At 58.8% G+C, this 21,548-nt stretch overlaps 2 protein-coding genes across 25 annotated transcripts in view; one reads left to right on the forward strand and one right to left on the reverse strand.

Moving 5' to 3' along the window:
- BNIP3 (BCL2 interacting protein 3) overlaps positions 1–21,548 on the reverse strand; it is a 547,174-nt gene that overhangs the window by 328,826 nt on the left and 196,800 nt on the right. The gene's annotated exons all lie outside the window — the stretch shown is intronic.
- LOC117199884 (translation initiation factor IF-2-like) lies at positions 10,283–20,645 on the forward strand. Of its 23 annotated transcripts, none has more exons than XM_049697525.1 (6): positions 10,283–10,415; positions 10,723–11,370; positions 12,708–14,323; positions 14,604–14,721; positions 14,848–16,811; positions 16,925–18,598. In XM_049697525.1, exon 5 carries the CDS (start codon positions 15,144–15,146, stop codon positions 16,140–16,142), a length of 999 nt encoding a protein of 332 aa, XP_049553482.1. In that variant the 5' UTR covers positions 10,283–10,415; positions 10,723–11,370; positions 12,708–14,323; positions 14,604–14,721; positions 14,848–15,143; the 3' UTR covers positions 16,143–16,811; positions 16,925–18,598. The 23 variants fall into 23 exon arrangements, 22 of the variants coding, with proteins under 22 accessions (XP_049553482.1, XP_049553487.1, XP_049553484.1 ...); XM_049697530.1 differs by having other exon boundaries at positions 10,723–10,841; XM_049697527.1 differs by having other exon boundaries at positions 10,285–10,415; positions 10,693–11,370.

Below are 21,548 nucleotides of genomic sequence, written 5' to 3' on the forward strand. Positions count from 1 at the left end.
AGGGCCTTTCACCCCCACAGAGCCCTGCGTTTAGCTGGCGCGTCGGACATGGAAGCTGCTCGCTCCTCCCAGGGGCTCTCTGGCGTTTTGGTCTCGCTGGACACCCCAGAGGAGCACGGATGCTGCCAGCGACCTCTGGTGCACCCCACCTCCCGCTCATCCAGGCCACGTATCCAGGGCCCCACTGAGTGTAGAGAGCAGAAGGAACATGACTCCCAGTCAGCCCGCTGACCCCTTCAGCCCAGCCTGAGCTCCAGTTTGGAAACACTCGTGCAGCCTTGGCTCTCAGGGCCAGGATCCCGTCCACGTCCCATCCTCCCAGGGTCGGCCATGACCCCAGCCCTTACTGTGGCGGCGGGTTGGCCTTACAGAGGTGGGGGCGGGTCGGGGAGAGGGTCCCTTATCAGTCGCCTCTTCCTTGAAGCCGCAAATGCAGGCAAAATGCACCCTCTGTTCCTGGAGATGCAGGTCCCCCACCCCGCTCAGACCTGTCCTGCTGGCCAGCCTTTTGTGCCCCTTTCTTGCTCTGTTCTGATTATAAAAGTTACAGCTGCGCATTATACATTATTAAGAAAATGTGAAAACATTTTAAAGAACAAAATTAAAATTACCCATAATCACACCCAACAGAGATAATCACAGTTGCCTCTTTGGTATATTTCTTTTGGAGGGATATGCACGCACATGCACACACATAGATACGCACATGTGCACACACAGACACATGCACACTCACAGATACATACATACACACAGGGAGACACATACATACACATACACGCAGATACATGCATGCATGGTTACACACAGAGAGATACACACACACAGAGATACGTGCGTACACACAAACATAGGTACATACACACATACATGCATGCACACACAGACACATACATACACGCATGCATGCACACATGCACACATTAGATACATACAGACACGCACACAGGTACATACACAGAGCGGTTGAAGTCATTCTATGGACAACATCATTTCATACACCTTTTCTCTTGCATTAAAACTTGTTCAAAATCAACAAGATGTTAAGGGACCTGTGGCTTCTGTAACATTCACTGCTCCTGACCTTCGGATCCGCCACTTGATGCCGTGCGTTTGCAGTTACAAACCACCCCTGCTGAGCAGGTCTGCCTTTGTCTGAAGAGGCCACGCTCGCTGGGAGAGTCTCCTGGGGGAATTCCGGGATCCAGCCCTGAGGACAATTTTAAGGTTCTTGGTAGGAAAAGCCAAGCAACCCTTTACAGAAATATAGATGGTCTAAAATGACACATCTCAAGGGGAGATTTGACACAAAACTTAAATAAATGGTGGACAAGTGTTGGACCATGACTTCTCCTTTCCTTTTCGTAACATTTAGGTTGACCTGTGCCTGGTGTAGAAATAATAGATAGATATCAGGTCATTAGAAAGGATATTGTAATCCGTGCTCCCACCCCCCAGACCAAGCACCTGTCCTTCCGGCCTTGCCTGCTCCCCCATCCTCTGTCTCTGGAGCGGGAGTGCAGTGATGGGGCGGCCCCAGGCCTCAGGCTTCTCCCATGGATGCCCGTGGGGTCTTGGGCTGGGTCTGACCCCTCTGAGCCCCATTCTCACTGGAGAGGAGTTACCACCCGACTGCTGGGTCTTGAACCTTGGGAGACGGTGCAGCCCAGAGCAGGGCTGCATGGGGTAACCACCACCCACCACCACCCACCACCACCCACCACCACCCACCACCCACCACCACCACCCACCACCCACCACCCACCACCCACCACCCACCACCCACCACCACCCACCACCCACCACCCACCACCACCCACCACCTACCACCACCACCTACCACCACCACCCACCACCACCCACCACCCAAGTCCCCCAGAAGATCTGGCAGCGAGACCCTGAGGAACAGATGGGACCAGGACTGGGGGGCCCGGCAGGGTGAAGCCTGCTGTGGGCACGAGCCTGGGGGCACTGGAGGCCCCAGTCAGGGGCAGAAACTCACCGGCAGCAGGTCACTCTGGGGCACAGCAAGGTGACTTTTATGTACCTCCAAGTTCCTTTGTACTGTTTTCAGAAATTTGGGGCTGCCCTATTTTTATTCTCTTTAAAAATAGCTTTATTGAGGACTTCCCTGGTGGTCCAGTGGTTAAGACTCCACTTCCACTGCAGGGAACGTGGGTTCGATCCCTGGTTGGGGAAAAAAGATCCTGCAAAACATGTGGTTCGGCCAAAAAAAAATTAAAACCTTTTTGAGATATAACTCACATACCATACAATTCTCCCGTTTAAAAAGTACAGTCAGCGGTTTCAGTGCGTCCACAGATGCTGCACACTGTGCAACCATCACCACAGTCCATGTTGGAGGAGTTTCATCACGTCAAAGAGAAACTCTGTATCCTGTAGCTGCCACCCCCTGTGCCCCCCGCCACTCCCAGCTGCTGGTAGCCGCTCACCTGCTCTCTGTCTCTATAGATGCACATTTTCTGGACTTTGCACATTAATGGAATCATATAATATGTGGACTTTTGCATCTGGCTTCTTTCACTTGGTGTGATGCTTTCAAGGGTCATCCGTGTTGCAGTGTGTCACTAATTCACTCCTTTGGTAGCTGAATGATGCTCTACTTTGTGGATGGACCACATTTTGTTAACCTTCATCCACTGATGGACAAGTAGCTTCTCTCACCTTTTGGCTCGTATGACTAACACTGCCCTGAACATTTGTGTCCAAGTTTCAGTGTGGGCATAGGTTTTCCCTTCTCTTGGGCATAACCCAGGAGCGGAATTGCTGGGTCACATGCTAACTTTGTGTTTGACCTTTTGAGGAACAGCCAGGCTGTCTCCTAAAGTGGCTGCACCTTTTTGCCTTCCCAGCAGGAATGAATGAGGGTTCCGATGACACCACCTCCTCCAGCACTGGTTGTTATGTCTTTTTAATTCTAGCCGTCCTAGTGTGTAGGAGGTGTGTAAGAACCCTGCGGTTCTTGGGGGTTCCCTCACTTCCCAGTGAAAAGCTGAAGCAGATAAATGTCCAACAGCGGGGGATCAGATAAATAAATCACAGTAGGCCATAAACAGCACATGCCAAAGGAATGAATTCTAGGAAACGTGAAGTGGTGATTGAAAACATGCGTGTGAACAATTAAGAAGATCATGAAACTATTGCAAAACTTGAAGGCAGAAACACAGTTGAAAATGAAACTGGCGAAAGCCGCTAGTTCTCCTGATCCCATATTTTTAAAGCTTATTTAAAATTTTTTTCCTTTTTTTAGGGTATTTAATTTTTAGAATAAAGTGAATTAATATATGGGAAGAGCTCAGAACAGCTCCTCTGGGTTGTTATTGGTATTGCTCTGGTTATTCTTTTCTTATTGTGTTATTATTTTCTCCTTCAAGAGAGGAAGTATGTCTTGATCAATTATATTTCTTGTATAATATTTTTAAATCCAGTAGAAACTTTCATTTCTATTCTGTAGACAATGCAAATCTATATATTCATGCCCAACTGATCCTTAAAGAATATCTTTAGCAATAGTTGCTCCTGGGAAAGGAGCTGGAAGTCCCCTTGGAGGGGCTGAGTGACTTCATCAAAGAGGAAGTTTTTTTCTGCCAGTGGCCTTCAATCTAAGAGGTGTCTTTTAATTTTATTTTTTAAATTAAAATTTGTTCTTTTTTTAAATCTTTGATCCCCTTCACCCATTTCTCCCATGCCCCCATCCTGCCCCACCTCTGGCAACCTCCAATCTGTTCTCTGTATCTATGAGCTTGTTCTTTGTTCTTTAATTCCACACATAAGTGAAATCATATAGTACGATTTTTTCTGTCTGACTTATCTCACTTAGCATAATGCCCTCAAAGTCCATCCATGTGGTCATAAATGGCAAGATTTTCTTCTTTTTTTTTAATCTGAATAATACTCCATTTTATGTATATACCACAACGTCTTTGTCCATTCGTCTATTGGTGGACACTAAGTTTGTTTCCATATCTTGCTGTTGTAAATGATGCTGCTATGAACATGGGGGTGGTGCAGATACTTTTTAAAAAATTAATTAATTAATTAATTAGTTTTTGGCTGCGTTGGGTCTTTGTTGCTGCACGCAGGCTTTCTGAAGTTGCAGTGAGCGGGGACTACTCTTCGTTGCGGTGCACGGGCTTCTCATTGCGGTGGCTTCTTTTGTTGCGGAGCATGGGCTCTAGGCGTGTGGGCTTAAGTAGTTGTGGCACGCAGGCTCAGTAGTTGTGGCGCACGGGCTTAGTTGATCCGCGGCATGTGGGATCTTCCTGGACCAGGGATTGAACCCGTGTCCCCTGCATTGGCAGGAGGATACTTAACCACTGCGCCACCCCAGGGAAGTCCCCAGATATCTTTTTTAAGTGTTTTTGTTTTCTTTGGACAAATACCCAGAAGTGGAATTGTGGGATCACATGGTAGTTCCATTTTTAATTTTTTGAGGAACCTCCATACTGTTTTCCACAGTGGCTGCACTAATTTACATTCCCACCAACAGTGTAGGAGGGTTCCCTTTTCTCCACATCCTCATCGATACTTACTTCTTGTCTTTTTGATGGCAGCCTTTCTAACAGGTGTGAGGTGGGATCTCACTGTGGTTTTGATTTGATTTCCCTGATGACTAGTGATGTTGAGCATCTTTTCATGTGCCTGTTGGCCATCTGCATGTCTTCTTTGGAAAAAATGTCTTTTCAGTTCTTCTGCCCACTTTTTAGTCAATTGTTTTTTGTTTTTTGTTTTTTTGCGGTACGCGGGCCTCTCACTGTTTTGGCCTCTCCCGTTGTGGAGCACAGGCTCCGGACGTGCAGGCTCAGCGGCCATGGCTCACGGGCCCAGCCGCTCCGCGGCATGTGGGATCCTCTCAGACCGGGGCACGAACCCGTGTCCCCTGCGTCGGCAGGCGGACTCGACCACTGTGCCACCAGGGAAGCCCTAGTCAATTGCTTTTTGTTTGTTTGTTTGTTTTGCTATTGAACTGTGTGAGTTCTTTATGTTTTTTGGATATTAAGCCCTTATCAGATATGATTTGCAAATATTTTCTTTCATTCAGTAGGTTGCCTTCTCATTCTGTTGATGGTTTCCTTTGCTGTGCAGAGGCTTTTTAGTTTGATGTAATCCCACTTGGTTATTTTTACTTTTGTTGCTTTTGCTTTTGGTCTCAAATTCAAAAAATTATCGCCAAGACCTATGTCAGGAAGCATACTGCCTAAGTTTTCTTCTAGGAGATTTATGGCTTCAGGGTTTACATTCAAGTCTTTAATCTATTTTGAGTTAATTTTTGTGTGGCCTAGGATAGTGATCTAGTCTCATGCGTTGACTTGTGGCTGTCCAGTTTTTCCAACACTGTTTATTGAAGAGAGTGTCCGTTCCCCATTGTATATTCTTGGCTCCTTTGTTGTAAATTAATAGACCAGATATGTGTGGGTTTATTTCTGGGCTCTCTATTCTCTTCCACTGGTCTATGTATCTGTTTTTGTGCCAGTACTATGCTGTTTTGGTTACTGTAGCTTTGTAGTACAGTCTGAAGTCAGGGAGCATGATTCTTCCAGCTTTTGTTCTTTTTTTTCCTCAAGATTTCTTTGGCTATTTGGGGTTCTTTGTGGTTCCACACAAATTTTAGGATTTTTTGTTCTAATTTCTTTGAAAAATGCTATTGGAATTTTGATAGGGATGGCACTGAATCTGTAGATTGCTTTGGGTAGTATGCACATTTTAACAATATTAATTCTTCCAATCCATGAACATAGTATATCTCTTCACTTATTTGTGTCTTCTTCAGTTTCTTTCATTAATGTCTTATAGTTTTCAATATAAAGGTCTTTCACCTCCTTGGTGAAATTTATTCCTCGATATTTTATTCTTTCTGATGCAGTTATAAACAGGATTGTTTTCTTTATTTCTCTTTCTGATAGTTAGTTATTAGTGTATAGAAATCAACAGATTTTTATGTATTGATTTTATATCCTGTAACTTTACTGAATTCACTTACTAGTTCTAACAATTATTTGATGGAGTCTTTAGGGTTGTCTACATATAATACCATGTCACCTGCAAACAGTTACAGTTTTACTTCTTCTTTTCTAATTTGGATGCCTTTTATTTCTTTTTCTTGCCTAATTTCTCTGGCTAGGACTTGTAGTATTATGTTGAATAGAAGTGGTGAGAGGGGGCATCCTTGTCTTGTTCCATATTTTGTAAACTTATTTTCTTATTACAAAACCAATCCATGCTTCTTGAAGAACACTCACAAAACATTGACCATCAAAAGTCATGTTCTAAACCCCCTCACGTTTCCCGCACACCCTGAGACAGCTCCTGTTAACCCTGGTCTCGTCTTCTCAGAATGTCTTTAGGTGCAGGCACAGGCCTGTGTATGTAGGTAAGTGTACATTTTTAGCCTATGTGAGTTTATGGGCCACCATAGTATTATAGCCAGACGTTTAACCAGCCCCCAAAGGCTGAGCATTTAGGGTCTTTCGAAGTGTTCCTCTTACCAACAGCGTCGCAGGAGCAGCTGGTGACAGAGGAGAAGAAAAGAAAGTGAAAAGTGGGGAACTTGGGGCCTTTTAGAGAAACTGCAGGATGTATTTACAGAGCAAGCGAGCTGGCACCAGAAAAGCAGGGGCTGGGCTTGGACCTGATGGCCCTTGTCTCCACTTTGTGTGTGGTTGGACACATCCACAATAAAAATGTTTAAAAAGTATGGAAGGGGACCAGAAAAATCTGAAAAAAATGTAAGAAAATGCATGTGGTTCTTACAAGGTTGCTCTGGAAGACCCAAAGGGGTCGGGCTGGAGTGTCCCTCTTCAACCTCGGACTTCCGGGCCCATTGTTCCCACTGTGCTCCTCCCTGAGGTCACTGGCACTGACCTCGGGTCCACATAAGCAGCGAGGTGAGGGGACCCCAGCCCGCACTCAGACCGGGAGGGATGACGGCGCTGTACTTTTGTATGAATACAAAAATAATTTGCAACTATCAGCAGTGAGTTAGCTCTTTGACGGGACTTTAATTTCCACACGAATATTTGTGAACTACCGCCAACTGCGCCTGGAGGTTCCCGATTCTGAGCTGCACGATGGTGGCCTGGTCACCCCTCCCGGACCCTGCAGGAGCGGCCGGTGCCGTCTGGAGCTCCCGTCCTCGGGTCCACCTGGCCTTGCGCATCTGCCTGGTGCCCCCACCCTCTGCTCCTCCACCGTAGCCCGCGGCCCCTACCCCTGCCTGAGCACTCGGCCCCGCCTCCCCCCCTCAGCCCTCTCCTCTGGGCTCAGCTAGAATCAGGGCTGGGGCCTAGGGCGTCGTGGGTGGGGGAAGCATGAACCCTCCATCCCCATCTCCTTTCCCAGGATACCAGGCCCCCTTCTAGGGGCACCTGAGACACAGTAAAGAAAAACCCTGATGTCACAGCTTCTACCAGGTGTTTAAAGGGAGGCCCAGCAGGCGAGAAGGAACCTTTGGCTTGAAAATGAAGGCTCGGAACCAGCCACAGGGAGAGCTCTGAGTGACAAAGTAGCCAAGATTTGGGGTCTGTTCCCATGGAGATGTGCCCAAAGGCCCCCAGAGTCCTCGGAAACAGTGGGCGGGGCCGGGGGTTTAGGGGACAGTCCAGGTGCCCCAGCGGTGAGGGAGGCGCCCTGTCATAGACTGCGTCCGGGTTTCTCTGCTGTGTATCCGTCCTGATGAGAGGCCAGCTGTGTCCCAGGTCGGGGGTCCTGTCTGTGGGCAGGGGCTGTGTCCATAACGAAGGGCCGTTCTAGAAGTTTCCTTGGACAGGCCCAAAGTGGAAGCCACTAGCTGGTGAGCTGTTGTGACGGGCGGTCCGCCCTGGACAAGGCTGTCCTCGAGGGGACAGGCGGCCGAGGCACCCGCAGCACCAGGCCAGCCGCGCGGGCCCTGTGCCCCACACGAGCTGGGTGCTGGGACTCGCACGCTGGTCCTGGGCTTGAGGCCCTGGCACTGCCCAGCGACTCCTGCTCCTCCTGCTTCTGTCCCCTGGACTCCCACCTCCCCGCCCCCAGCTGGTGGGCTCAGGGGGAGCGGAGCGCCGGGAGGGGACTTTCCCATGGGGGCTGGGGGCAAGGTGACAAGGTCCAGGCCCTGGTCTGCCTCGGGAGCCCAGGCAGCGGAGTGAGGGTGGGCAGGAGGGGTGGGACCCCGAGATCAGCTCGCTGGCTACTCCAACCCGCCCCCACCCCAGGAAGGAATGTGGCTGGGTCAAGGTGGGGTGGGCAGGCCCCCTCCTAGTCAGCTGCTGAGGAAGCCTCAGGTGCAGAGCTTTCCGGAAGCAGGGAGGCCTAGGGAGGGCTTGTAGACTGACCGGCTGAGAACCTCACAGCTCCCTGCTGACTCACAACAGGAGAGACACAGAGGAAGTGCACTGGGAGGAGCTGGAGGAGGGAGGAGGGACCTGCGGGCCGGGAGGAGGGGGGAGGAGGAGGGGGAGGGGAGGAGGGGAGGGGAGGAGGGGGAGGGGAGGAGGGGAGGAGGGGAGGAGGGGGAGGGGGAGGAGGGGGAGGGGAGGAGGGGAGGAGGGGAGGAGGGGGAGGGGGAGGAGGGGGAGGGGAGGAGGGGAGGAGGGGGAGGGGAGGGGAGGAGGGGAGGAGGGGGAGGGGGAGGGGAGGGGGGAGGGGGAGGGGAGGAGGGGAGGAGGGGAGGAGGGGGAGGGGGAGGAGGGGAGGAGGGGAGGAGGGGGAGGGGGAGGAGGGGAGGGGGAGGAGGGGAGGGGAAGGAGGGGAGGGGAAGGAGGGGAGGGGAAGGAGGGGAGGGGAAGGAGGGGAGGGGGAGGGCCAGGGGCAGGAGGGACCTGCGGGGTGGGAGGGGGGCGGTGGGAAGGCCAAAGCTGGGCGTCCAGGGCCTCCCCAGCAGGCCCTCTGTGGCATGGCGGCTCCCGAGGGCCCTGGGTGCTGAAGGTCACAGCTAGGGGTCGGGGGCCAGGGTCCTGAGGGTCTGCCAGCTGGGCCACAGGGCCCAGGGCCTGAGGACCCAGGAGGTGGGCCTCTGCCTCTGCAGGCCCAGGAGGGCCAGAGGAGCAGTGCTCTGGGGCGGGGGCCCCTAGAGTGATCCATGTGGCCCAGGGATCTGCCCCAACACGGGGTCGCGGGGAGGAGGCCCGCCTGGCGGGGCTGGAGGGCCTTGGGCTGTGGCGGGTGGGCCGGGCACGGCTGGGGGAGGGTGCTCAGAGAGGCCGTGGTGTGGGGGGTGCATGTGTGCATAGGTAGCCGAGGTCTGTGCGCCTCCTGGGCCCCTCCTGGCCCGTCCCAGTCGCCCCCCCCACCCCACCCCCCGTCCCCCCACCGACCATTAGGCTTCCGGTTCTCGCACAGACCGCAGCCACAGCCACCCCTGACCAGGAGACCTGCATTCCTCCTCCCAGCGCCCCAGGGCCTGGCTGAGGCCAGATGGCGAGGCGGCCGGAAAAGCCGGTTCCGTGGGGCTGCCTGACCCCAGAGGCCTGTGCTGACAGGTGGATCCTGGGGGCCAGGAATGTGGAGGTGGGGAGGCCCAGGCCACCGTGAGCTGGGAGGCTGGCCTGGGCTGAGCCCAGGGGGCTGAGGATGTCTCCCCCACTCTTGGCGCCTCCCCACCAATTCCCAGGGACCGAGGGTGACGACGTCTACGCTTGGCCCGCCGGCCGCTGGCAGGACGGTTCTGAGAGACTCCCTGACCCTGGAGCGGGGGAGGGCGGTGCAGGGGTTGTGCGGCGGGGAGGCCGGGAGCCCAGGAGCCGAGGAGTGGTCTCCCCTGTGTCTGGGAGGGGCTAGCGGCTGCTCCGGCAGAGCAGGAAACAACCGGCCTGTCAGATTCGTAGTTCCCATCCCGCATACGCGCTGGCTCAGCGCTGGGAGGAGGGAAACCCCGCCAAGGCCAGGGTCGCAGCTACCTCTGCACAGGAGGGCCCTCAGCGCAGCATCCAGTGTCCTGCTCAGCTGCCCCACTGCCCCCTCTGGGGCGCCCCACCCCAAGGCCCCCCAGGCCTGCCCCAGCCCTGTCCCAGCTGGGAAGGCCCTGAGCCGCCTGGGCTCAAACCTCCTGGGAACGTAGGGCTTTGTCTTACACTTTCTGTTTTTTAAATAAATTATAATTTTTAACGAAATAAGGTAGTGTAAAAGCTGCTCGTTAGAGAAAGAGTGAAAATACAGAAAGTCACCTCCATCCGGGAGAGCTGGAGAAAGGCGCGTGGGGATGGAGGGAGGGAGGGAGGGAGCGTGGGGATGGAGGGAGGGTGGAGGCCGGGGGCTGGCTGTCGTCCAGGAGCCCAGCCTCCTTGAGCTCAGCACAGCACGGGAGAGGCTCGAGCAGTGCGCCCAGCGCCGCGGTGAAGACCCGGCTCCACGCGGGCTGGGTCAGCTGCTGAAGGGCCCAAGTCCTGGAAGCCCCAGACACAGGGCCCACCTGGGCCACGGTGAGGATAGGCGGGGACAGGCGGGGACAAGAGGGGTCAGGCGAGGACAGGCGGGGACAGGAGGGGTCAGCTGGGACTGGGTGGCAGTGGCGTGGGTGTGGATGCTGGGCTGCAGCCCCAGGGGGGCACGGCCTGCACGGTGGGATGTCCCCCACGCCAGCCTGTGTGTGATGCGTGGACCAGGGTGACGTGGACCGTCACCTCACAATACGGATCCCCTCTTTAAGTGTGGCTGTGATTCAGTCTATGAAATAATCGCATCATCTTTCTACATAAGAGCCTTCTTTATGGTGCCGCCATGAAATAGTCAGTTCTGAGTTGTGCTGACCCAGCCGACACGCCGATGCGGGTGAGTGAGCCGCAGGATGGCCCTTCCCAGGAGCCAGGAGGATGCTGCGGCTGGGACAGGAGTGCTCAGGGAGTTGGGTAGGCAAGTCCCACCCTGGCACCGGGACCCTTCCCGTAGGCCGCACCCTCCGCTTGGGAGCTCCTGGGTCCACATCCACTGGGCAGGCTGTGACCTTGAGCAGGAGATGGCCAGGAAGGGGGTGGGTCTTGGATTTCCAGGGGATGCCTTTGGTGAAGGGAAAGTGAGGGCCAGGATGGGTCGCCCCGGGAGCCACTGAAAGGGCCCCTGTGCCCATGTCACCCTGGACCTGGAGTCCCTCCCTGCCCCTCTCCCCTGCCCAAGCCCCCTTCCTCCGCACCTCCTCTGGCCCCTCCCCAGACAATGGCTGGGAGGCAGAGTGGGCCCTCATGCATGTGCTCTCGGCTGTCCCCCAACCAGAACCAGGTGTGGGACCTCCCCGCCTCCGCCCTTACCAGGCCGAAGGGCTCCCCCGTCCCGGCCCCTCCTGGGCCTGTTCCTTCCCGGCTGTGCCCTCCAGTTCTGCGACTCGGATTTCTCCGAGGCCACAGCTGTGGAAGCCACCAGACGGCATGTTACCAGACGTGTGTGAGTGTGAGCACGTGTGTGCACGTGTATGTTCGAGTGTACGGCGTGTGTGTGGCATACGTGTGGGCATGCATGTGTGCACGTGGGCATTAAGACTGCAGGTGAGTCTGTGGAGAGACCCCCGGGTCCTGGGAGGCCCTGGGTTTCGGAGACAACTGAGTCTGGGGGCCAGGAGGTCCAAGAGGCTCAGGCAGGGCTGGTCCTGAAGCAGACGAGGGGACCCCGAGCAAACACCATCCCCTGGGAGCGAGCTGCGGGCTCGGGTGATGGCCCCCCTCGCCTGCCTGCCAGCCCCACCCAACAGGGCAGGCAGAGTGGCTCGCGGTGGCTCAGAAGGAACGCTCTCGCGGGAGAGTGTCCGGAGGGAAGCTACCCGTGCCCGGCGGAGGGCTGGACTCACGTGCGACTCCAGGCTATGTGTGGGGTGGCGGGAAGGAGGGAGAGAGGCAGCCCCTCCTGGCGCTTGTGTTGGGGGGACGTTGTTGGGATGCTCAGCTGGACAGGAGGAGTTCTGGGAGAGGAGGGGAGGGAGGAGGGCCCACCTTGGGAGAATGGGGGGCCGACCTCACCCCGGGTGTGCTTGGGGTGAGGAGACCCCATGGACTGCGGGGTCAAGGCCTGGGGGGCATGGTGAGCTGCAGCCATTGACGAAAACCGTGAGCCCCATGTGGGGGGCAGCGGGGAGGAGGCTGCAGGCCCCCAGACCCTCCTGGCACAGACACGTGCTGTACCTGTCGGGAGGCGGGGAGGGGAGGGGTGCTCAGAGTGGCCACCGGAGCCTCCTGGTCACCCATCAGAGCACAGCCAAAAGTGCCAACTGGCCTCCAGTCCCGGAGGGAGGCTCCCAGGATGGGCCAGCCCAGCCTGGGGCCCTGTGCAGTCAGCTGGGCACCCAGCAGGCTGGCCCTGCAGTCTCTCTGGGGGGTCCGCACCGCCATGGAGGGGCATGGGGGCCCTCTTCTGGCCGCACTGCAGAAGACATGGCCTCCGCCAAGCACGCAGCCCCGTCAGGCACCCAGGCCGCCACAGGCCGGCCCGCGTCCCTCACCTTCCCCAGGGGCCCTCTACCAGCTCCCTGGCCTCATTGGGCCTGGCTTCCAGGACAGAGGGCTGACCCTCCATCCGTAGGGAGCTGGCTCCAGCCCTGTGGGGCCTCAGCATTTCCAGCACCCCTAGGACTGGGCCCCCAGAGCTCACGGCCCACCTGGGGCTCAGGGCCAGAGGGATCCTGGGGAGGAGGGGAAGGCTGGAGTGCCGGGCTCCGCTTGGACACTTCAGGCAGCCGAACCTGGGCCAGGTAAGGACCAACGGCCTCCTGTCTCGGTTTCCCCCTTCAGAGCCCCAGGTGTGCGGAAGGCTCCAGACGTGTGAAGCCCCTGCAAACCGCACAGCCACGTGAGTCCCTGCTGTCTCACTGGGCCCCTTTGGGGACAATTCAAGCCAGACCGGCCTCCAGCCCTGCCGGGGACTTCCAGGGCATGGTCTCAGGCTGGGCGGCGGGGGCGGGGCGGGGGGGGGGGGGCCCCGGAACGCGACTCGTGCCCCCTGGCGGTGTGCCTTTAAGTCCGCAGTGAAGCATCATCACGGGCCGGCGATGCCACCTGCTGACGCTTCTCAGCATCCTGGCCGGAGTGGCCGCAGCTGCTGCGGTGGGTGCGGTCGGTCGGGGAGGGGCGAGGGGCCCAGGCAGGGCTTACAAAGCCGGCAGATGCAGACACAGTCACTCCCGCCTAAAGGAAGGGTTTAAAAACTGAATAGCGTCCACTTACCTAACAAACATTTGCTAAATCAAGGCAAGGGAGGAAGCGCACAATAGGTTGATTTCAAGGGAAAGGTCTTTTCTTCTGGGTCTGAGCATGCAGAGTTGAAGTAGAAGCCCTTCAGGTGGAGGAGGCTCGGGCAAGGACCAGGGCGGGCCGGCAGAAGACTGGGGGCCAGGACAGCAGGCGGGGGGCTCAGCCCTGCTGCTCTTCAAACCTAGACTTCCACTCTTTTATAGATGGATTTTGGGGGTTTTTTGGCCTTGCCGCGGCTGTCAGAATCTTAGTTCCCCGACCAGGGATCGAACCCAGGCCCTCGGTATTAAGAGCACGGGAGTCCTAACCACTGGACCACAGGGGAATTCCCAACAGGCTTTCCACTCTTTTGAAGTCCATACTCCATGTCTACTTATAAGTCTAAAAACTGTCACAGGGTCTTTGAATAACTGTTCCCACTTACAAACGTCCAACATTTTAAACTGCATTTATTAGTTTAATATATTTGGTTCCTTAAGTAGTTCGTTGTGTGGATTAACAAACACAACTTTGGTAACTGATGTATAACGTCTAGAAACCTAATACATTTGTTAAAAAATAATTTTCAGTAAAAGGTAAGATTGTGACTCACAGATATAAAAATGAGCTCACGTGAAAGATGTTATTTACTTATTAATCAAGGGAGAACCAGGCAGATGTTCTAAGCAACTCCAGAGAGAAGCTGCAGGACAGACGTACTGAAAGGTCACTGATGTTGAAACCAACAGAGGAAAACCTGGTTTCTGCGCAGGGGTCGGGGAGGGGAGATGGAATTTCGCATCTACCCCCTTGGCGGAGCTGAGCTGACTGAAAGTCAGCTCAGACGCCCTCTACACGATGCAGAATTTTGCACTGAAACATAATTTTTCGGTCTAGATTACAAGTGTGAACACTGACCTTCAGCCTCACTTAGTATTCTCGCAGCATCGTCAGCGTCTATCTGGGAGGATTTGTCTGTTACACACTTGCAGAGGCGAGGAAGCTGGCGTTCGGCCCACGTTCTCTGACACGTCACAGAAAAGACCAAATGTGCACAAGTACATTTGCGATACTCACAGTAACCTAGGATAGACTGTGACTTCCTGCCTGTTTGTGCCTGAATCCCAGCTGATCCTGGGCAGGACGGGTGTCTCCCACTGGAATGGTCCTTGGGCCAGGTGGGCCGAGCCCTTGGTCCCCAAACACCCTGACCACGAGTGGTGGGATGTCGGGGGCCTGATGGGGAGGAGTGGGGCCCGCAGGGCTGGACAGAGGGGCGGAATCGACCGAGACCTGGGGGGTTGGTTAGAGGCGGTTCTTTCAATGCAGGGGCGGGGGCTTGATCAGGGCTGGGGAAGGATCTGGGTGCCTCAGTGTGGCGGACGGGACAAGGTGAGGGCTCGGAGGTGAGAGATTCGCAGGAGCTGAGGCACTGATGGTCAGTGTTTCCTGCTGCAGGGCCCATGGTCTCTGGAAGTCCCTGTCACCAGCAGCCGAGCTTCCTGCCGGGCAGAGGCTCCGGGAGACGTGCCGTCCTGCTGATGAAGACGGTGGCCCCAAAGGCGTGTCTGGGATGGTGAGGGCTGCCGGTGCCCAGGGTCCAGGCTGCACCTGCAGAGAGTCTGGGGCAGGTCCCGCAGGGCTCGGGTAGAACTGGGGGACAGGCCTGCCTGAGGGCCCCTCGTCTCTCCATCCCTCGCAGAGCTTACTCTCTTGTGGAAGGGTGTCTTGGGCCTGCCCCAGCGCTGACACACGCAGACAGGCAGCCTTCGATGAGACCCGGCCCCTGAGTACGAGCTCACCGATGGGCAGAACCCTGGCTGGGCTCCCACCCCAGCCTCCCTGCTCCCGGGTGTCCAGCAGGAGGCCTTGATGTGGACAGAATCAACCGCTGGGCCGAAGGTAGTCATTTTCAACCCTGGGCTGGAGCCCAGTGAGCCGCCGATGACAGGGTCTTCGGGGTGAGTCACATTCAGACGTCAAGTGTGACCTAAAAATATGACGCCTGCAATTACGGCACCGCAGCAGGGGGAGGGAGGCCTTCCAGACGAGGACGCGAGCCCAGCCCCGGGGGCCCCTGGTGGCCCATCTATTATTAGAAGAGCTAAAACCTCCTCGAACCCACACAGCACAAAGACCGGCTCCGTTCACCCCGAGTGCGGCGGCCACATTGACCTCAGTCCAGGGGCCGCCCACTGCCCACCGGACAGAGTCAGTGCGGTGGGTCCAGTCCTGCCCATTTCCCGGGAACTGCGCCCCGATGTGGGCTGGCGCTGGGGCACGGGTGGGGAAAGAGCAGCGGCCAGGGCACGTTCCCGAGGGAGTCCTGCTGACGGAGTCCCTGCTGAGAGAACCCCTGGGGAAGGCCCAGCCGGCCCCACCCCTCCTGTGACAGTGAGTCCCCAGCAGGGCTGGTGGCACCCTGCGACAGCTGGAGAAGGCAGCCTGGGTGGGGTAGCCAGACCCTGCCCCCAGGCTGCTTCAGGGGGTCAGGGGTGCAGCCCGAGAGGAGGGGCCCGGTCCCGCCCACCCGCTGCAGCGCCCGCCACCGCCGGCAGAGGGCGCCCCGCATACCGCACTCCGCGCCCCACTGCGACCCCTGAGCTCCATCGTGACCACCCCCTCCTCACAATGCTCACAGCTCGATCTTTGCTCCAAACACTCTGGCTACAATGCCGCAGGGGCTGCTGCAGGACACGTGGCAGCTTAAAGAGGAAAATGAGTGTCCGACCCAGAGGGTCTCTCCTCCCTGACGCTCTCCTAAGAGGGCAGCTTTCCTGCTTGTCTCCCCACGTCACTCAAGCTGCACCCTGTTTCACGCGCCCCGTCGCTGAGCGCTTAGGCCCCTGCCAGCTCTCTCCACGAGGACGAGGACGCTGCGGTGACAGCGCGCCGGCGGTGTGGGAGCCGCCATTGTCTTCGTCTCTGCCATCGCCATGCCGCTCCCTGCGCGCCCCCCCCCCCACGTCGAGTCTGGACCCTCAGCTGCGGGTCTGAGGGCTGCAGTCCGTGTCAGACAGCGCGGGGCTTGTCCTCCCTGACCTCACGTGACTGGGCTCCCAGCTCTGACCTCGGAGGGCTTGACCACAGGGCGGGCAGCACAGGAGGGGCCGTGGGGATGGTCACCCTGTTACCTCTGCCCCCCACAGTGCTCCCCAAGCAACTGTGACCCCAGACAGGCCCCTCCTGTAAAGCCACGGGGGCTCCAAGTGTCTCCCAGGCTGACCGTCTGCTGTTCGTGACCAGCATGAAGGCCAGAAGGACGGGGATTAGGGGCTGGGGCGCCCAGGGCGAGCAGGGCGCTGCATCTCACCCCACGGTCCTGCTCCCTGGAGCTGCAGCCACACACGGGCTTACTGTCCACATGACGACCTGGGGCTGACCACAAATGTGTGGTGACCACGGGCGGTGCTGGGCCTGGTCTTCGCGCGTGTGTGTGTGTGTGTGTGTGTGTGTGTGTGTGAGTGTGTATTTGCATATGTGCGTGCATCTGCACCAGCCACATTCTGTTCTTGGGCAGGACTCTCCGTTCCAAGGAGGAGGGTGTATGAGTTTCTGTGGCTTCTGTAACAGAAGGCCAGAGTTCAGTGGCTTAGAAGATGCAAACTTAGGGTCTTACAGTCTTGGGGTCAGAGTCTGACGTGGGTATCCCTGGGCTAAATCCAGGTGAGGGCCGGGCTGCTCCCCTCCAGAGGCTCCGGGGAGAATCCATTTCCCCTCCTTTTCCAGCTTCTAGAGGTGCCTACAGCCCTCAGCTCGTGGCCCCTCCTCTACCTCAGGCCGCCAGTTACCTTCTCTGATTCTCTGGCCCTCCTGCCTCCCTCCTCCCCTGTGAGGACCCTTGAGATTACGCTGGGCCCACCTGGACGGTGCAGGACGATCTCCCCATCTTGAAATCAGCCAACTGTCAACCTTCATTCCAGCTACAGCCTTGACGCCCTTCTGCCATGTGAGCAACAAAGACCCAGGCCCCAGGTCCCTTATTTTCCCACCACGCGTGGTCTCTTCTCCGGGCCCCAGGCCCTGTGCCTGGAGTCGAGGCTTGGAGTGGACAACCTGTGCCGCACTCAGGCCATCATTGGGGTGACCAGCACCACCGGGGTGCCCGGCCATGGGGGGACCAGTCACTGGGAGCACAGGCTTGGGGCTAAACCTGCTTGTCAGGTGAGCTGGGTCTTCCAGGGGCTGCAGCCTAACCCTAACCCCACTCAGCTGCCTCTGCTGCCTCTCCTTCCAAGGCATCAGCAAGGGCTGCCCACACTGGAGTTCCGGCACCCTCGGGGGGGGCCCCCTCCGGGGTGGGGGCCCCCTCCCCTTCCAGGCCCCTCCTCCTCCCAGGTCCCCTCCACTCCCCAGACCTCCTCCTCCTCCCAGGTCCCCTCCCCTCCCAGGTCCCCTCCAGTCCCCAGGCCCCTCCTCCTCCCAGGGCCCCTCCACCCCCTCCACCACACAGGGGCAGGGCGTTTCCTGGGGAGGGAGGGCTGCACAGCACGGAGAGGGCAAGGCGCCACATCACAGAGGCCTCAGCTCAGTGGTTTGGGCCCCAGTGTATGTCTGGCGCCAGTTCACAGGCTTCAGCAGATGCCTCTTGAGCGATAGTGAGGGACTCCTCTTTGCTCTGCGGGTCAGGAAAGCCATCAGGATTCAGGGTCGCCCAAAAGTGGAGCTGCCCCAGGACACTGCCGCAGCCACCCAGCGGCCTGGGAGGAGGAGGGGCGGGCCATGGGGCAGGGTGACAGCAGCCAGGATGGGCCTGCAGCAGGGCCCAAGTTGGGGGCGGGGTCTCTCCGGGCCTGTCCCAGCCATGCTGGCGAGCAGAGAAGTGGACAGGGCGAGCACAGCGATTCCCGGGGCGTCCTGAGCCCCCGACCTGGGGCAGCTGCAGGCAGGTGGGCATCAGGCGACTGTCACACGGGTAACCTGTCTGGGCACCGGTCCAGCCTGCAGCCAGGTCTGTTCGGTCCTAGACGGCCGAGCCTGCCCACGCCCTTGGAACCTGGGGGCCACCGAGGACTGGACTCTGGGCCTCCCTCACCAGCACCGGCCAAGCCCCTGCCCTACCCCTCCCGCTCCAAGAACCCATGTGTCTCCTCTGCCCCCCACCCCAGCGCTCCCCATCTCAGTCCTCCCTCCTCCCTGGAGCCCTCTCCCACCCTTCCCCCCCTCCCCCCGCAAGGCCCCCCAGGCCTCTCTCTCCCGCGGCCCCGATGCCCCGCCCCTCCCAGGGCGTGAACTGCTCTGCTCCGGGTCCCCTGCCCCAGCCTGGATGCTCACGTGCGTGTGCTCGAGACACTAGGCTGATGAGTGAATAAACGGGGGGCCTGGGCATTGCCCACCTGAGTAGGACCTGGCTGGCTGGCTCCCGGGCCCTGCCCTGGCATTGCATGTGGGTCCCCGGGACTCAGGGAGGACGAAGCTCTGGGGGCACTGGGTCGGGGAGTGGGGTGCCGGCTGCCGGGCTGCCGGTGCCAGGTCTCCAGGCTGGGGTGGGCCTTTCGCTTCAGACCTCTTAGAGTCGCTGTCTCCCGCTGTGGAAGGGAACCTCGTGGGGGGTCCCGGGAGCAGAGGCTTGGGGTCCACCCAGGAGTGTTGGCCGCAGTGACGCAAGTCTGCACCTTCCAGATCTGGAATGCAAGCTGTCCTCCTCACGGCGTTGCTGGGTTCCCCTGGGACGGGGTCTGCAGCTGGGGGGGGCGCGCCGGCGAGCACCCCGCTGGAGCAGCCTGCCCTGCCACCAGCTCCTGCCTGCCCTGCCGAGCTCGCTGCCTTTGCGGGCGCCTCCTTCTTCCGAGGGTAAATCAGGTTACCCACAGCTTTTCCTCGAGGAATAAGGAGGCAGCCTTTGAAACCAGGACAGATGGCAGCCCTTCTCCAGGGGGAGCTGGCTCATTAATCGTTTCTAAATTAGTCAGAGGGATGGTGGGACTTCACGGGCTCTGGGAACCCACGGAGCCACCTTCCCAGCCCCAGCGGGGGGGCTGCAGCCTCTGCTCTGGCCCAGCCGCCTGGTCTCATGCTTCCTTCCTTCTCTCCCTCCCCTGCCCCTCCCCATTCTCTCCCCAGGCCTAAGCAGCTTCTAGAAATGTCTGGGAGAGAAGAGCCTGCCTGCAGGGGGCTGTGGGAAAGGACAGTGGGCCAGGGGGCATCAGGCTGGTCCAGGGCTGGGCCCTGAGTGCCCCAGCTGGGACGCAGTGGGGACAGTGGCTCGGGGCTGCTCCAGGCCCCCTCTCGAAGGGCAGGGGTGGGAGGGGCAGGCACAGCTGCAGTGGACACAGGCCAGGCGGGGCAGAGGGGCCAGCCAGGACCAGAGCAGGGCCGGGAGGCCAGTGGGCCGACGGCCAGGCAGGGCCAGGGCTGGCAGGGCACCTCAGAGCTGACATAGGCGCTCAGGTGCCCAGCGCACGTGGTGGAGGCTTGAGTCTGGGGGCGGCCGGGACTAGGCCCGAGACGTGGGCTGGGGGTCTGTTCGGGCTCCAGCTGCAGGGGCAGAGCTCCCGGCACTGTGATGGTGGGTCTGGGGCCTCTGATCCTGTCTCCTCAGACGTTGTTGCTGATGGTGGCCACTCCCTCAGCTCCTCCCGGCTGTACCAGCATTGGGGAACCTCCACCGGCCTGCTGGACACAGAGCCCGGGACGCCTGCACCCTGGGGCCTGGGGTCCAGGCCAGCTCGCCATTCAGGGACTTGGGGAGGACTTGCCTCTCCGGCTGCTGTTTCCTCTCCTGTAAACCAGGCCGTGGACCCCTTCAGCCTGTGCACCAAGGGGCTGGTGAGAGCCAGTGCAAAGACCCAGGCCGACTCTGCTCAGGGGCTCCCTTCCCTGTGCCCCCGACAGAGACCCCTCCCCACTCCCCCGACTTGTGTCCTCGGGCTCTCTCTCCTCTTTTGGACTCTATGATCCCTGAGGGCATGGTCCTCCTCCGCCCCCAGTACAGCCGGGACGGAAAATGAGCTCTCACCCTGTCTGCAAACCTGACTGACACAGAGGAGAGGAAGCTGTCCTGACAGAGGGTCACCAGCCCACCTCTGTCCCCAGGAGGGAGGCAGGGCCCCCTCTGCTGAGCTTCCCGCCCCACTGACCTCCTCACTGTTCAGTCTCCCTGCATCTCTGGGGCCCATATCACAGATAGGTAAGTGGGGCTGAGGGCGGAGTCACTCACGGAGGCCACCCAGCCTCAGACAGCGTCTCGGGGGTCAAACCAGGCAGTCTGGGGCCTTGACCCCGAGGCTGCCTGAACCCACACCCCACCCCCGTCCGGGGCCAGCAGCCAGAGCACCCCTACGCTCCCATCACAGGCCCCACAGGCTTGTGGGATGGAGGCGAGCCCAGCAGACACTCTCGCTGGATGCCCACCTGGCCCCCAGGGCCAGCACCTGGAGAGGACAGGCCTGGCAGCCCCACTCTGGATGAGGGGAGCCTGCGGTGGAGGCCGCCCGGCCCCGCCCACACTCCCTGGAAGGGCCGCCCGGCCCCGCCCACACTCCCTGGAAGGGCTGCCCGGCCCCGCCCACACTCCCTGGAAGGGCTGCCCGGCCCCGCCCACACTCCCTGGAAGGGCTGCCCGGCGCACTGGGCCAGAGCCGCATGTTTTCCGGCTTTGATGAAAACCAGCTTGTTCTGTCCAAGCCTGGACCCGGCCCAGGCTTCCAGAAGGGGCCGAGCCAGCCCGAGTCTCACACTTGGCTCGGGAAAGGCCCGTTCTCTCCAAGCATTCCTGAGCCTCCGCTCCGCCCGCCTGCCCTGCCCGCAGGTGTGCGGGCCCGGCTGGCCCAGCGGATGCGGCTCTTGGTGAAAGCTGACCCCAGGGCAGGTGTGGGTCTGGGCTGGGATGAAGGGAAACTGAGGCCCCAGGGGTGGTCACCTCCCCTGGTGGTCAGGCTGGCCCCTGAGTCTCAGATCTGTGTGCCTCACTGCTTCAGACAAGCCTATGGCGGGGCCTGGGGCCTGGGGTTCATGGGGCTGCCTCCCCCAGAGAGCAGGGGGGCTGGGATGGGACAGGGAGTAGTTTGTGGTGGGCGAGGGTACCCCTCCTCCAGGGCACCAGACCTCTCGGAGGCCGCTCGTTCTTCTCTGGGAGCAGCGCTCAGCGCTGGCCCGAGGCTGGGAACGGCAGTGCCAGGCCTGGCTCCCAGCAAGCACAGCTGGTTCTCTTCTCTGGCTGGAGTCCATGGCGTCGCCTGCCGTGACTGGGGAGCCTCCAGGACGCCCTGCAGGCCGAGCAGCCACACCCAAGCCAGGCGGGAGGAGGAAGCCGAGACTCAGGCCGGGGACGCAGCCGCTCGCGGCTGGAGCTCGGCTCCGTACTGACGTTTCAGAGCCTCAGCCCTTCACCTGCGAGGTGGCGCCCACAGCCTGGTGCCTCCAGGTCAACCACGGGATGGTGGGGCAGCGGCCTGGCCCGGG

Source organism: Orcinus orca, chromosome 14 (assembly GCF_937001465.1).
Source record: "Orcinus orca chromosome 14, mOrcOrc1.1, whole genome shotgun sequence".
NCBI classification, from domain to species: domain Eukaryota; kingdom Metazoa; phylum Chordata; class Mammalia; order Artiodactyla; family Delphinidae; genus Orcinus; species Orcinus orca.

Excerpts from the sequence above, each read along its gene's own strand:
- LOC117199884 (XM_049697525.1), top strand. The coding sequence starts at position 15,144 with ATGACGCCTGCAATTACGGCACCGCAGCAGGGGGAGGGAGGCCTTCCA.